Here is an 18,024-nt window from a genome sequence, read left to right as displayed (position 1 = left end):
ATAATATGGGTGGTGGTCTCTTCAGTTTCCACAACCTGACCATTGCGCTTTCGGATAATTTCTTTCACTTTCTGAGCTACTGCTTTATCCAGTTCTGGTTTTATAAAAACGATAGGAAGAGAATACAATTTTGCAGTAATCAGTGCCTTTTCCATACTTTGGAACATTTCGTACACCCGCTCCAGTTTCGAGACATTCTTTCCAGCAGGTATTTCGAATTTTCTCCATCCATGTTCACTTTTAAATTTATAAGCAGCTAATAGTATGTGGCACAGACCACCTCCAGGCTTGAAATCCAAGAAGAATTTCTGTGTATTTTTTCCCAGAAAATCCTCCTGGAACTGCATAAATTGTACTGCAGTTGCTGATAATGTTTTGTTTGTAATTGGTTCATTTTGTACATACTTTTTACCATTTTTCTGCAACCAACTTTTAACTGCTTCGAGTGCTGTGAGAATCTCTGGTGACTCAAAATATTTTATATTTGGACCTCCGTCCATTTTTGGTCCTACAGATAACATGTTGATGTTTTATAAATCAACGCCGATAATGAGAATGCTGCTAATACTTTGTTTAAAAGGTACAATACAGAAAATTATATATTATGATAGAAATCTTCACCTCAGACATACTATATTAAAATAGATAAACAATTATTTTTCGCATAATTAATAAGAATAGGAATCAAACAATGTTTACAACACTTACATACCAACACCGACCAGTATACTGCCTCCAAAGGTATTCCTGGACTTCATTACTGTAATGCGGTGGAGCGTCATCTTGTAGAAACCACATATTTTGCTTTGTTGCAATATTCACTTCTTCCAAATACTTTTGTAAATCGTTTGCCAAGAACTGCAAATAATTATCACCATTTAAATTGTTGGAAAGAAATACTGGGCCTATTAGATTGTTATCCACAATTCCTGCCCAAACATTAACTGTGGTGATGAGTCGTTTTTTTGGCGTGAGGATTTTCGTCGGCCCAAATGTGCTCATTATGATGGTTTGTTATTCCATTTCTACTGAAGGTAGCCTCGTCGGTAAACAAAATATTTCTAATAAAATTTACATTTCGAGTGTTTTCCTTAACAACCAATGGCAAAATCCAATCCTTTTAGGATAATCTTCAAGCAATAACTCTTGAACCGTTGTTAAGTGATGGGGTTTATGCAGCTGATCCTTCAAACGCCTCCAAACCCTTACGTGAGGAACATTTAATTGAGCAGCTATTACCTTTGTACTTGTTTCAGGGACACCTTCAATGATTTCTAAAATGTCTTCATCAGTTGTATCCATTATTGGACGACCACTATTTCCATCAACTTGAGGTTGGAAAGTACCCGTTTTCCGTAAACGACGATCAATGGTCAGAAATAATCGTCTATCGGGTGTATTTCGATTGGTGTATTTTACTGGATAGCGCCTTGCGGCTGCTGCATTATTTCCTTGACATTCACTTACGATATTCCCGATAGTTTATTGAAATCATAATTTAATCTGATCCAACTTATCCAAAGTTAAATGCATATCTGCCATTTCCTGAAATGTGTAGGCCATTGTAATATCAAAATTTTTAATATTAATCTTATTCACACAATAAATGATAGCTTTAAATTATTGACTATTATTGATGGAACTGTTTGTAATTATTGTATACGTAGAAACTAATTGTAATTTTATGGCCAACTAGGAAAAAAATTAGTTTTTTGAAAAAGTGATAGGAGACAAAAAAGTTTTAAAAATAATGTGTTAAACTAATGATGCCACAAAATTCATTTGATTTGAACGTACTCAAAAGTTGGGGGGAATTTAGGGCTGCACATCCCCCTTCAAATTTTTCTGTGCGCTTAGATTTTGTTGTTTCTTTTGTATGAAAAATGCTTTTAGAACAAGAAAGTAACGTATATATTTGTATTACAAAATGTCAAGTAGTTTAGGAGATAATGCAAAAAAATAATTTTTATTTTGTAACTTCAAAGGGCTGTAACTTTTTTTGTGTACACTTTTGTACTAAGGTAAGTTGGATTCAATCCATTTATTTTTTTCCCCGGAATGCGTGATTTAATTTATGACATACCTTTTTAAAACACTCTGTATATTCAACAGTGCACTAAAAATCTTATAATTGTAAAATTCGTATTTGATTAAAAGCGGTAGACTAAGAAAGGTTTTGGAAAATTGCCAGTTACAACACGTAGAGAAATCTGTTTTTAATATATATAAAATTTATAGACGTCTTTAACTTTTACTACCAATATAATGAAAGAAAAATAAACCAATTTGACGCAAATAGAAACTAAATAAATGTCGAGAGAAGTGTAGTTTAACAATTTAAATTTTATTCATTGTTTATATTGAAAGTCTAATTTAAAAGGCATTAATCCAGATTTTAGCGAACATGCATAAGGAAAATCTCGTCAGTAGCAACAGTACGTACTGATCTGAAAGTAAAAAATAGGTAGACACAGAGCATGATGAAACAAATAAAAATGGACAATGGTGATCAAAGTTACCCAATTTGAATGGAAAGATATATAGAAAGTAACTGTATAACCAACATAAGAATCTCGACAGGTGCAGACTGTGATTCAGACCGCTTATTAGTAAAAGTCACGGCAAGAATAATATAAAAACAAAAAAGAATTGAGTACATGGATAAAACTAAAAAAAAACAGTATGATATGAGAGTAATTCATAACAAAGAATGTAAAAACTCGTATAAGAAAAACTTATTTTTTGTAAAATTCCCAACTTTACTAGTTTGTTTCATTCCCATTCGACTTTATCTTTTAGGAAAAAATGCATATCATAGGCTCTATGAGAAATGGGTAGCACACAAGTCAATTTTAAAATGTCTAATGAATTAATTACTATTTTCATCAAAATCTGATTTAAATTCTTTAGTTATTACTGTTATTAAACATGAAGTATCAAGGTTTTCCAAGTCCAGCTGACTTACAAATTTCCTATATGAAAAGTTAACTTTTTGTATCCAATTAGGATGTTTACGCATACTAGGATGACATTTAACCAATTACTACCCAACAGCGGATTAAAATAAAAATATAAATACTTTCTAAAAAGTTTAAAATGAATGGTAATTTTACAAGATTGTTATAATAATTAACATAATAAATATTGACAGCTGATAAAAACTTTTTTTTTAATATTGTTGCTGCTTTCTGAACATACCTGCCATTACATTTTATAGCATATAAAGCCATCAGAAAGAAAGGGTGAATATATATGTTCAATCTAGAACTCGCTGGTTGTCTTCCTTTTGCATTAAGTATGTATTCTATCTTTCTCTCTGTCTTTATCGACCATTTTCCATCCACTCCTGAATGTAGGTCTCTCCCAATTGCTTCCATCTTTCTCTATCTTGCGCCAATCTAATCCACTGTTGCCTGCCACTGCTCTTACGTCATCTACCCATCTTTTTTTAAGTCTTCCCATGATTCTTGTTGTCGTCCTTGGTCTCCATTCTAGAATTCTCCGTGTCCACCTGTTGGCATTATATTGGGCTACGTGACCTGTCCAGCGCATTTTCATTTTTGTAATTTCTTCCACAATATCCCTAATCTTCGTTCTACGTCTTATCTCGGTGTTTCTAATCTTGTCTCTCAGTGATATTCCAAGCATGATTCGTTCCATTGCACTTTGCGTTGTTTCTAATTTTTTAGCAGATTTTTTGTTAAGGGCTACTGTCTCCAAGCCGTAGGTACAAATTGATAGTATATTATGTTATTCACCTTTTTCTTTAAGTTTACAGGAATGAAGATGTTTTTCAAGATATATGCTAGTTTGCCGAATTTGCCGAAAGCTCCCCATGCCAGTTGTGTTCTTCTTTTAATTTTAGCATCTTGATTTGGTTTTCCTAGTTTGATGAGCTAGATATACATAATGTTCAACATTTTCTATGGTATGATTTTGTATTGTTATATTTGTCTGGTATCGGCTCAGTATTTTTGTTTTACTGTAGTTTATTTTTAAGCCTACCGCTCCTGAAAATGCATTTAATTGTAATAACATACTACCAATAGTAAGTATACTACCATAGAAAATAAAAGCAAGAGAACTATATGAAACTCTATTTAAAAAATAAAATCAATAAACAAGTTGTATGTATATACAGAAGATTATATAGATCCATATTATTTACAAATTAAATATACGTGATAAAGATACAAAAAAAAGTACTTATTTATAACCTACATTTCTTTACAAAAGGTGAACGAATTATTGTAAAATCACAGCTTTTTTTTGAGAAAACTAAATATTATGAAACGACCTTTGGATATCTATATTACCCAAATTAACCGCTTGTCTACAAAGGAAATCAGGAATATGCTAAAATATTATAAGACAGGAAAGACCAATGAGTTTACAGCTGATTGGTACATAAATATAGTAAAACAATAGGATATTTTTAAATTCTGATAGTTAAATTTAAAAGTTCCAAATAAAGATTAGAAGTATGAATAAAAGTATTTAAATATAACACCAAAAAAAATGCGTATACCAGTAAATAATACTCGATATAGCAGCAAATTTTTGGTAACAAATTGTGTAGGTTGTACTTTACCCCAATAGAATGATAGCAGCCACTATTAAAAACGATGACTTCTTCAATTACAGCAACCACAAAGGTAGTGGGAGGCGCACATACACAGATACGCAAACACGAATACTAAAAACGGCACAATTGAAGGTGTAGCTTCCACCACTGTAGGCACTGTCAGGAACGGTTTGGTAGGTCCAAGGGATCATACCGCTTTAATCTTTTCGCTTGTTGGTTGTGGAGAAGATTGTATGCCAGGGTGTTAAGATTCACGCACAACCTGTTTTGATATTGTTCAGAAATTCTTTTGCACTCTTCAGAGACTGTTAGTACCTGGAGATCTCTGACCTGAAGTAAGGCGTCATTCTGGATATACCAAGGAGCATTAGCGATTGTTCTTAGAGTTTTAGATTGAAATCTGTGTATTTTCATAACATTAGATTTGCTAGCTGATCCCCAGAGGTGGGAACCATATGACCAAACGGGTTTTTTTATAACTTTGTATATCAGCAGATTGTTGTGGATCGATAGGTGTGATTTATTTTCCAGCATCCAGTTAAGGTTTCTGTATAAAATTCCAAGTTGTAGTCTTTTCGTCCATATATGTTTGGCCCATGTTAATCTTTTGTCCAGATGAATGCTTAGATGGTTTACGTCATCCTTTTGGAGTAAAGGATATCCATCGAGGTTAACTTGTGGACATATACCTCTTCTTAGAGTAAATGTAATGTGTGTGGACTTTGAGGGATTTACTTTAATTTTCCAGAGTTTAAACCATTCATTAGTTTTGTTTAGATGTATTTGCAGTATCTCTGATGCTACTACTGGATTACTATGAGATGTTAGGAAAGCAGTATCATCTGCAAATGTTGCAAGCGTAAGGTTATTGCTTGTTGGTAAGTCAGACGTATATAACAGGTACAAGATCGGTCCGAGCACACTACCCTGAGGCACACCAGATTTGATGGGGTAGAGTTTTGTGTGAGCTTCACTATACCTTACTAGATATCTTCTTTCTGTAAGTTATGATTTAAGCAGTTTGAAGTAAGTGTAAGGCAGGTTTTTATTTAACTTGTACAGAAGTCCTATGTGCCACACCTTGTCAAAAGCTTGAGGGGCATCTAAAAAGGCTGCAGTACAGTATTTCTTAATTTAGAGACTAGTTCTTATTATTGTGTATAGTCTGTGAACTTGTTTTATTGTAGCGTGTTGGTTTCAAAATCCGAATTGATGGTCAGGTATAAGACCCTCTTTGTCCATTAGTGTCTTGATTTTTCTCAACAGAAGTTTCCATTTCAAAGGAAAGTAGGACAGACTTAACATAGCATTGAAGATCATTGTAATTATTCTGTATCAATCATCGGTTAGTTCTTAAAGGACCTTACCTGCAATGAGATCGTACCCTGGCGCCTTGTTGGATTGCATCTCATTTTTTATTATGTGTTTTACTTCTTTAATGTTAAATTAGGAGATTGGTAGTTCCATTTTATATGGAGCGTCGAGCGTCAAGAAAAGAATGAAGTAGTTTTTCTTGTTCTACAGACACATATCTGGTAAATGAAATAAATACTTTCGAAAGATGTTCTGCGAATGTCTCAGATTTCTCTGTATATATTCTTGCCTATTTACCTTTGGCATTTTTTAAAGGAGGTATAACGTCTTGTGGCCCTTTTAATTTTCTCGTCACTTTCCGTGAAGAATAGTTTGTATCTTTGAACGGCGTCAGATTTTCTAGATAAGTCTGGATTGCCTTATTGTTTTCTTCTTTTAACAGATTTTTAAGTCTTCTGGTAATTCTGTTTAGGTTTGCTTTGTCAATAGGTGCGTGTGGGTTTTATCACTTTCTCCTTAGTTTTCTTTTGTCTTCAACAAGCTTTTTGCACTCAGAGAACAATTTATGCTTTCCTTCCATATTGTTTGTTCACGAGTAGCACTCCATTCTACTTTTTTTATGGAAGTAGTAAGATATTGTACAGCATTTTTAATTTGTATTTCTGTTTTGAGTTACAAGTACATTGATATTTGTTTTGTAAGTGTACTTCGAAGTATGTAGGTCGATTAGGATGGGAGAATGGTCTGACAAAAGTTCCCAACGTGATTCTATTGAGCAGTAATTAAGAGATATACCTTTAATCATACAGAAATCTAAGAGATTGGGTGTTTTATTTGGATCTGTAGGCCAATAAGTTGGTTCTCCTGTAATTATACATTGCAGATTGTTTCCCATTATTGATTTCAGCAGTTATCTACACCTTGTTGTGATTAACCTAGAGCCCCAGTTTTGATGTTTGCAGTTAAAGTCTCCTTTTGCTATGAATTTCTGTCCAAGAGAACTAAAGTAGGTATTAAAGTTGTTTTCGTTAATGCATTGGCCAGGAGGACAGTAGACTGCAGATAAGGTAGGGTTGCCTAGCCAGTCTTCAATGGCGATGCTAGTTGATTGTACGTACTTTTCACTGAACTTATTTAACTCATGATGTTTTATATTTGATTTGATGATGATAGCTGCCCTACCGTGTGCTTTGTCATTTGAATGTTTTTGTGTAGTGAACAATGTATTTTGAAATTTTAATATAATTTTTGTCTGTTAGATAAGCTTCTGATATGAGCATAACATCAATTTTCCTCTCGTCGAGAAAAATTTTGATTTCTTGGATATGCTTCGTTAAGCTATTTGAGTTCCAGAGCAGAGTCTGGGTATTGTCTATTTTGCATTAGTGCATTTTGGAAATCATAGTGGTAAGGAGATTAGGCATAGTGCCCATTCTCTCCATTAGTTTTGCCATCCGGTTTTCAAGGTTGGCAATTGTTAGGTCGGCGGTTAGTTCAAGAAATGTTTTCGGCATATTCAGAAATCAAAACTAACAATAGTTCTGTTAACACTAACAAGTCTGTTAATATTTTAACAATGTTTATATAAAGTTTATATACTGTATATGAATTACTGTGTGACATACACCAGGATCAATGTCAAATAAAATTGAATTACCTTCCTCTCTAATGCTATTTTCTCTGGAGCTGAATGAAAATGGACAATGGTAAATGAATCATGAGAGGAGTAGACTGTGCTTCGGACCACTAATTAGTAAAAGCCACTGCAAGAATATTACAACAACAAAAAAATTAAGCATATAGGTAAAACTTAAAGAAAACAATATAATATAAGAATAATTCATAGTAAAGTAAAAACTCTTATCAGAAAAAGATAAGATAAGATAAAAGGTCGAAACACAAAGAGCTTACTAATTACAAGATAGAAGTTATGTGGCAACAAACAAAAGAAGTGTTTTAGTAGTAAATAATTTTGTTAGCATCTTTATGAACAATATGTACACTTTATAAGTAGGGCTCAGCGAAATGTAGATTTTAAGACAGTATGATTCTTGTTGCAGTTTCGCAACCATATATAAACATTTATAAAATATTAACACACTTTGTATTAGTTTTGATTCTCCTCTTATATTTAGCTAAGATTCCGCGTACAAAAACACAGACGCTATAGAACAATGAACGGTTGTTAAATACTCTGTAGCAGACAAAAGAGTGTTCTTCCATACATTGTATATTAACAAAGGATAATAAAAAAATGAGTGGCTTTTATTAAAAGCGCAGTTACCAAAAAGCAGTCAGCTACCACCAAGCATTCAGTCACCATCAGTCGTTTCATCCAGTGGAGGTGGAGGCTGCTCAGCCAACAAAGACGTGTGTTGAAGTTCTGGGGTAGTGTTCCATATCTCGAGATACTTTTGTTCCTGACCTGCCAAGAAGACAGGGTCTTCGCTACATGGTAGGATTTCGGTGGTAAAGTACATATTTTATTATATGCCAATTGCATTGTTTATTGTTCCATGACAAGTATGGGAAATCGTTTAGTTGTTCTGAATTGTGTTGTGTTAAACTTTAATCATAACATCTTACGTTCGTTTCGAAATAATATTAACGTTGATTATAGTATACATATTTATGTCTTGTTGCTAATATTGTCATGATATTGAAATTGCTTATAGGATAGTATATTTATTTCCTTTTCGATTGCATTTTGTTTAACATGATTATATTTTTTTGTATTATATTTAAGTAGAAATCAGCTGTTAAAGTCATTGTTCTTTCTTATATCGTATTTGGCATACTCAAAACTTCTTTTTTAGAGGGGCGGTTTGGGTTGTGTGATATAGAGTATCCACAACTAGTCTCTTTTAAAATAGCTGTATTTTTACGGAAAGTCGTTTCCTTTTTGGAAGCTCATCTCAATATTGATTGTCGTATCGGTTTCGCATCATATAAGATCTTAATTTGTAGCTCTTTTTATTTTTATTCTATTTGAATATTGAATGTATGTATATTTGTCTTTTGCTTTTATTTGTTTCTAAATAAAGTTTATATAATCTACTCGTTTATTATTTTTCTATGGAATATACACACCCAATGCGAAAGGTAGAAACCAGCAAGGTCTAGTTTGACTATATACATTTTTCTTCCTTTCTGATGACCTCAATTGTTATATAGATGTCATCGTATGTGCAGAAAGCACCAATAATTGTTAAGAATAAAGAATTATTCTTAATAAAATACCGGTCAAAAATAATATGTTTACTTAATATGTATTTTTACACATTTTTGAATTCTTCTTTATATTATAATTCTAAGATATATGTTGCTTAGACGTATTACTTCATCAATATATCAATATTTATATGTTATAGAAAATTTGATGTTAAACATTTAAACTGTAAGATTGCGTTATATATAGCTATTTTACTTTGGTTATAGTTCGTTTCAAGTTAAGTTCGTTAAGTTTCAAACAGAAAATCTTTTGCAGATGAGTTTTGCGAAGAATTTCCTCACAACTTTATTCCTACACCTGGATACTGGATAGAGTGTTCCCGACAAAAGATAACTTCCGATACCATCTGGGATGAAAGCGAGTCTGAGCACGATAATGAGATACAAGAGGGAGAAGAAGACGATGAGCTTCACACGGACGGGATGGATCATGACAACGGGATATCAGCGTTTCGAAGGAAAGATCGAAGTAAGTTGGTCAAACTTTTAATGTATATGTTTATATAGAACTATCAGATAACACTGTTAAACTTTAGAAATACTCGTAGTTTTCGTTTGTTACGGAAACTATTAGAAGCAAAAACTGGGTGATATTAAAAATTATAATTTAACGTGAGTTAAACTATTATTACTTCAATAAATACTGGTTGAATAGGAAAAGTGATTTGAAAGTCTGGGAGTGTAGCAAATCTTTAAAAAGTATTTTGGAATTCACTTAAAGACATTACATTTGTGTCATCTTGATATTTTAGTGTAATGATTCGCGCCTGGTTTATAAACGCGTAAGATGATTAGGCACAGCGAAAGCTTTTTTTATTATATGGGATGGTTATTTCTTTAGTGTAAAATATTTCATAAAAATTGTTTAAACGTTTCGAGAGAAAAATTCTAAGGAAAATATATGGAGGAATCCAAGAACAGGGTTTGTGGCGTAGGCGCTACAACTTTGAATTATATAGAAGTTTTGGGGAACCTGACGTTGTAAAATGTATTAAATTAGCATGCCTTCGATGGATATGACATGTAGTTAGGCGAGATAAAGATGCAACGATCAGAAAAATTTTCGACCGAAGAGGACCAGTGGGAAGACGAGGCAGAGGAAGACCAAAACTTAGGTATCAAGATAACATAGAGTATAATCTAAAATCCATCGGAGTTAAAGCATGGAGAAGAGTTGCCAGAGGCAGGGGCGAATGGAAGATTATTCTGAAGAAGGCTTTAGCTCATAACAAGCTGTAATGCCACTGATGATGATGATGATGATGATGATAAAAATATTTCATACATGTAAAATCAAATCTGTAGAATGGTTGTATATCTTATTAACTAAAAAAAAAGTAAAGATTATCTTAGCATGTTATATTATTCAAAGAATATTGTTTTTGGTGTGTGTTACCTGTACTTACTTATGGAGCGGAAATATTAACACTCACAAAAAAGGTTGTTATTAAGATTCGCGTGACTCAGATGGCTATGAAGCGCCAGATATTGGGTGTCTCTCTGAGATACCGAATCTCAAACGAAGAAATACGTCGTAGAACAAAAACACCCACCAACTAGATGGACTGACGACCTGAACCGTGTTAGCAATAACTGAATGCAAGCGGCATAAGACAGAGATAGATGGAAAGAGCTAAGGGAGACCTATTTCCAGTAGTAGACGCATACAGGTTGATGATGATGATTGTTTTTGGGTTAAGCTTCAAACTGTTGCTGAACCCACTTGTTCTTTAAAGGTCTCTGATTTGAAGAATTTAAACAAGTTGTGTCAGATTCTCACCAAAATTAGAGGGCCTCATTACCTGCTTGTACTAATTAGGAATCAACATAACAACTTCAAACAAGTTAAAGTAAACGGAAAAGTAACTGAAAGTTTCCACGTCACTAAATAAGTAAGACAAGGCTGCATACTCAGTTTCAATCCTATTTATGTATATGATGAATGGATTATGGAAAAGGCGACTGATGGATGGAATCGCGGTGTCTCCATAGGTGAAAGAAAAATCTTTTATTTTTGAGATACAGATAATACAACCATTAACATCAAGAAAAGGTTAAGGATAGATATTACTATACCAGACCAGACAGTATTTGGACCAGACTTTTGAAGAAATATAATTCAAAAACTAGAAAGATCAAGAAAAATGAAGGAACATCGGCAAAATCAACTTATGATAACTCATGATAACAAAATACTTGTATCAGGTTATTAAATAGGGAGAAGAGAAGATGAATTTTTCTTATCTCTATTGATATGTATTTGCTGATTTGTTTATATTCTACTATATCTTTTTGCCTAATTTATCTTTTGTTTTTAATAAGTTTACTTGTATCTTTACCTATTTTATCAGGTGTTTTATTTGCTACAAATTGTCACCTGTAGGTGACTTTGTGACATTTGCTCTCTAGGTTTTTAATATCGTTCTTCGCATATTCTGTATATTTAGAAGGGTTTTCTGGGATTTCCGCTTCGTTAGCTTTTTCCTCATTACAAGTTTGATTCTTTTCCCCTAAGGTTAGGTTAGGTTTAATATGAATGGATGCATAGATACATAATACAAGGTAGACTGACTGCTGCAGTACAATCGCATTCCTCCCAGTAAGAAAACTACTTTCATCTCTGTCTAATGAGCCGGGTTTATCGACCACGTGACCTTCTCATTGATTATTTAGGTTGCGTGTTCGATAAACCTGGCCAATTCGAAACAGGTTCAGCGACTGTTTCAGCGTACTATTCTATTTTCTGTCATTCTTTCGATGTGTTGATTCCATTCCACTTTTCTTCTTTTAGTCCACGCGTTTATTTGCTCTATACCACATCTAGCTCGTATTTCCTCACTGCTTACTCTGTCTCTTAGAGTTTGGTTTGTTATTTTTCGTAAGTCTTTCATTTCTGTTGTTTCCAGTAGTCTTTGTGTTTTCGCCGTATCTGCTCTTGTTTCCGCTGTGTACGTCATTATCGGTCTTATTGTTGATTTATATATCCTGGTTTTCGTTTCCGTTGTGAGGTATTTGTTTCTCCAGATTGTGTTGTTGAGATATCCTGCTGCTCTCTTGGCCATGTTTACTTGTTTTTGTACTTCTTCTTTCACTTTTTCGTAGCTTGACAGTTTTATTCCCAAGTATTCACTTTCCATCACTTGTTCTATTATTTTGTTATTTACGACTAGTTTACATCGTCTCGGTTCCGCTGATATCACTTAGGCTTTAGTTTTCTCTGTTGAGATCTCCATGTTGTATATGATCGCTGTATCTTCGAATTTTTTAATTAATCTTTGTAGGTCATTTTCGTTTTCGGCTGTTATTATGGCGTCGTCGACGTAGCATATTATCCTTGTATTTAAATAGTAATCACCAAATGGTTGTAAAAAAAATTATGTATTTACAATAAGTATTTAAAATGTTTACTATTTATCTCAATACTTTTCAATTAACGTTTTTAGATCGAATTAATAATGCCAACAAACATATCGAGATCTTCATTAATGATATCCAACTCAATTGTTATTCAATGTTTGAGATCTTCGACGTTTTCGATCTTCACGCAAAACTCTGTTCTTAAGCATGCCCCAGATTGAGAAATCCATAGGAATAATATCTGATGACTTGGGACGCCACGGTTTGTTTTCACATCTACCGATCCATAAAGCATAATCTTGCTGCATAATCGCGATTCTGACAGTAAAACTATTTTAATAAGAACACAAGTTGTAACATAAACGTATTTCACTCGAAATACAACGACTAAACGCACGAAATAAACGGTATTCGTTCGTTTCGATATCCACTAGCATACTGATATGCCCAGCCGGCCATATTGCTAGGTAATGCACGCTAAATGCGAGAGAGGGCGGTGAAATTAGCTCATGTGTCATTTTCGAGGACGCCGCTGACTAATTCCCACCCTTTATACAGGGTTTCCAGAAACTTTCCTGACAAACGAAAACCGGAGATTTCTCAGATAATTTTAATATAATGTAACCCAATTCACCTAGTCCGAAAATGCTTACCAATGGAGCTAGAGCTCTTTGAAGATGGCTGCTTGCAATTAGTTTGTTTTAAATACCTCCAGAATGCTTTTATTTAGAAAAACGAAAACTGGTACGATTATTTACCATCCAGAGTTAAAACGATTCCGTTAATTACTAATTTCTTGTACCGATCATAGGCGTCAGTTTTGGGTTGGTCAATGGTTATTTTAACGCATAAATTATTTGTTTTTAACTTTTAAGCATTTGTGATACTAGAATATTAGATTTTCAGGTATTCTAGTACTAAAAAGTACTTCTAATTTTAGTCGGTAGAATACACGTTTTTGAGAAAAATGGATTTGAAATTCTTTTGCTCTTTCATAATGAAAGTTAAATTACTATTCTTTGCATTAGTTGGCTTTGAAATGTCAACAGAAGTATAACCTATGTTTTTTATTGTAAAATTGTTATCAGTTTTTTTTTTTTAGTTTTTACTTTGTGGCACTTAGTTTATTGCAAAATGAGGTGTAATGCTCGAGCAGTAACGTAAATACGCTGAAAAATTTTCCGATTAAGAAAAACAAATTTAGTGTTATCAAAAAATTTTGAAACGCGACGAGATAATGATGTAACAACAGCACGTGAAGATGTTATTTTAATGAAAATTGAGAATAATTTAGAAATTAGCGACCGAAGACTATCTGCCATGTATCCCACAATTTCAAAATCTTTCGCAGGAAATATCTTACGCAACGAAAATTTAGATTCTTTTTATTTAACAAAGAAACATGCACTGCTACAAGGAAATTTCCCAGCTCATTAAGAAATCGCTATATCGTCACAAAATCAGAAAAATCAAAATAAAGGTTTTTTCAGATACATTTGTTTGTGACGAAACTACATTCACAAAAAATGGAATTTTTAATGTGCATAATGCACATTATTGTTCGTACGTTGGTGACAATCCCCACATTGTTTTTGAATTTTAGCATCAGCATAGTTTTAGCATAAACGTCTTGATAGGAGTAGTTGAGGATTATCTACTTGGACCCGTAGAATTGCCTGCTCATTTAAATGGTGCTAATTATTTACATTTTCTGGAAAATATTTTACCTGATTTGTTAGATGATGTACCTTTAAATATTCGGCAAAACTTGTGGTTTCTACATCACGGCTGTCCGCCCAACTTTAGCAGGAATGTACGAAAATTTCTTGATAATAACTACGAAAGCCACTGGATTGGAAGGGGCGGTCCAGTTGCTTGGCCAGCAAGGTCACCGGATTTGAATCCTTGCAATTATTATATTTGGTAATATATAAAAGAGACTAACGATCATCACATTGGGCATCTGTTGTTACTACCTACCTTTGATACCTATTCTTTTGTGTTACTCGTAGTTTCGTTCCATTGTAATAAAGACTTTATTTTAAAAAATCTTTAAGTAAAATTATCCTACAGACTTAAAGTGAGAGTACCTTTTAGTACTATAATACCTAATAATTTAATAATCTAGTATCAAAAATGCTAAAAAGTTAAAGATAAAAAAGTTATGCGTTAAAATAACCGTTGACGTACCCAAAACGGACGCCTACGGCCGGTACTAGAAATTCGCAATTATTGGAATCGATTCAGCTCTGAAGGATTAATAATCGTACCAATTTTTGTTTTTCTAAATAGAAAGGTTCTAAAGGTATTCGAAAAAAAAAAACTACGTACAAGGCGCCATCTTCAAAGAGCTCTAGCTCCCTTAGGAAGCACTTTCGGACTAGGTGCATAGGGTTAAATCATCTTAATATTACTTGAGGAACCTTCGGTTTTCGTTTGCCAGGAGAGTTGCTGGACACCCTGAATAACCATTGGTTTTCAAACCCCACGTTTTGCCACAAAATCTATGGATGTCAAAATAGCCTTTGCTTCTTTAGTTGCGATATTTTCGAGGTAAGCATTTTACGTTAGTTTTTTATCAAGGATTACTCAAGAGATATTCAACCTCTTTTGAGGATGATAAGACCATAGACATATAATACAAATAAACTGACTGTTGCAATACAGGCTCGTTTTCCCAGTACGACAGAGAAAACTGACGCAATGCAGTCCCTTCATCTCCTAATGGACAGGGATTATCTGCCACGTGACCTAAATAACCAATGGGAAAGTCGCCTGGTCCATAAACCCGGTCCATTAGAAAGAGATGCAGAGACTGCTTTGCGTCAGTTTTCTCTGTCGCGCTGGGAGAAAAGATCTATATTACAACAGTCAGTATATTTCTATTATATGTCTATGGATATAGCTGTCATTTAACTTAATTTCTTCTGAGAAGAACGTGTTGCTTCATTCATGGTCAAAGGATCCTGCTTTAGTAACAGGAAGAATGGTACTGAAAATATGATTATAATGGATCTTATTAAAATTTAATAATTTTAAAATATATTTCAAAAAATTGAAGTTTCGGCTAAAACTTTCTGGAATAAGTTTATGTAGGACGGTTTAAAATAAAAGAGTGGCACTACCGGCGGCATCCCTTTATATTTTCAACTCATGTTGGTTAAAGGATACAAAGTAATAAGTTCTTAAATGAAATCATAAATACTTTAAGTGTAACATTGAATATTACATTTTTAGTTTTCCCTTATAATCACAAAGAATAAAATATTAACAAAATATCCATAAATATGTCTCCTAAAGAGAAGGTAAATAGTAGTTAACCTTAATATTCATAAACATATTTTGACACGGATATACAAAAGAATAGTACAAATAAAACGAAAACACTAATGACTATTCTAATGACACGTGTTTGAGGCGGATAAATGATATCCAATATTGGCATCTAGCTTCTAATTTTACTAATCACTGAAAAGCTCAGATTGTGAAAAGTTATAAAGGATGAATACAAAAAAAAATCCATATTTCTTTTTTCTTCTGTTTAATTTTAATCAAATATATGGAGTCTAGAAAGCGTCTTCACAAAAAAATACTGCTAAATTCTATAACTAATTATAAATCAATATTATTTTAATAACCCATTAAAAAAATAATCAGTATTTTACATTTAGTTATGGTTTCTTTAGGATTAAAAATCCTTTTTTTTTTTATTCGTAAGTAACTCTTCTCATTAATATGGAACATTTTTAGCTACAGTCAAATACAAAACTGGTATATTGCCTAAAGAATGGCTGTTATAAATATGCATAACTATACCAAAAAAGAAAAATATGAGACAATATATGCTGAACATCGCAACATCAGTCTCAACGGCTTAGAGCTACTGGTTTTTCGCTTCTTCGGAATTAAATTCACCCCACGCAACTTAGACACAATAAATTCTCAACTTTTTAAAACTTACAATGACATCCACTCTTGCAATATCCATCCATTATTATGGGACACTTTTGATCATCCTTCTCACCAAAAAACCCAACACATTTCTGACAACAAACCCCAAACCCAGAAACGAAACGCAAACTGAACCAACATATCTGTCACCAAAATTCACAGCCCATTTCAAATCAACAACCTTCTACTGTTGTTGGCAATTTCTCAGATGTTCACATATTCGATTCAGCTACCAAAGCTCTGTCAAAAGGCTTCCATTTTCCTTTCACTTCTCTTTTTATCCCAACTGAAAAAAATTATTTGTCAAACTAAAGAAGCTATTTCTCATCTTCAGCCCGACAAAGCCGAAGTTGCCAGACAATATGTCGCCAGAATTCTCCGTACTTCCAAACCCCCACCGTCAAAAATCAGTCTTTTCGAAAGACGTGTTCTTAAAGAACTTAATAACAACCCTGACATTGTCATCCTTCCGGCAGGAAAAGGTAATGCCACCGTCATTCACAATTCTTTTAATTATTTCGACAAAATATTCTAACTTCTCAATTCCACAGAATACAAACACGTCCCAAACGATCCTACTACCTATCTAGAAAAAACGACCAAATCCATCATAAATAAGTCTATTCTATCTCTAGACATCAAAAAATCTCTTATACCTAGAGAACAATCATCCCGAATTCCAAGAATATACGGTCTTCCAAAAATCCTTAAGCCCAATGTCTCCCTAAGATCCATCGTCAGTGCATACAACTACCCCACTCAAAAATTGGCAAAACGTCTCGCCTTATACTTACAACCATTAGTCGAAAACGCCTCTTCCTTTGTCAAAAACTCTTTTTATTTCATTGATCTTCTGAAAACATTTCTATTTCACCCTTAGATATACTAGTCAGTTTTGACATTGTTGCTTTATTCACCAACATTCCTATCAATCAAACCATTTTCATCTTTGACTCTAAACATCAAATCTCCCAAGATACATTATCTCTTATAAAACACTGCATGTCTAATACATACTTTATATTCCAAAATCATTTCTATCGTCAAATCGAAGGTGATTTAATTTGATCCCCTTCTCTCCCGTAATAGCTAATATCTACATGGAATATTTCGAAATAACAGCGATGTCCTCATCAAATGTCAAACCCACCTGCTGGTTACGGTACGTTGATGACACCCTTTTCATTTGGCTCCATGGTAAATACACATTAGATCTTTCTAGAATGGAATAAATCCCAGTATCCAATTAACGATGGTAGTTGAGTATAAAGCGTCTTTGCCATTCCTTGATCTTCTTATTCAGAAACACTTACCTCACAGTTTTTCCTATTCCGTGTACCGGAATCCCACCCATACACCGTTATCTCAATTCCCATAGTGTTTAAGGCTAGCGTCTGTTGTAATGTCTGCTTTATTCCTTGTCTTAGTATGATATCAGTTTCTTCTGAATTTACTCTGTACTCGTTCCTGTAGAGATCTTATCCTTGAAACTTGATGTTGATAATATGAGTTAGTTTATTTTCTTGTAATGTTACGACATCCATTTCATATCTATTTATTAATTGGTCCCATAAGTTTTCATTTGT

General features: G+C 33.5%; 1 protein-coding gene across 2 annotated transcripts in view; it reads left to right on the top strand.

Moving 5' to 3' along the window:
• The window catches only part of rsh (Rap GTPase activating protein radish), a 294,962-nt gene that overhangs the window by 226,281 nt on the left and 50,657 nt on the right, over nucleotides 1-18,024 (top strand). For both annotated transcript variants that reach the window (XM_072535263.1, XM_072535262.1), the window contains exon 3: nucleotides 9,387-9,599. In XM_072535263.1, the coding sequence (XP_072391364.1) occupies nucleotides 9,387-9,599 (213 nt within the window). The remainder of the gene's footprint in view (nucleotides 1-9,386; nucleotides 9,600-18,024) is intronic.

The sequence above is a fragment of the Diabrotica undecimpunctata genome, chromosome 6, assembly GCF_040954645.1.
Source record: "Diabrotica undecimpunctata isolate CICGRU chromosome 6, icDiaUnde3, whole genome shotgun sequence".
Taxonomy (NCBI): Eukaryota; Metazoa; Arthropoda; class Insecta; order Coleoptera; family Chrysomelidae; genus Diabrotica; species Diabrotica undecimpunctata.
This window is presented reverse-complemented; position numbering and strand designations above follow the sequence as displayed.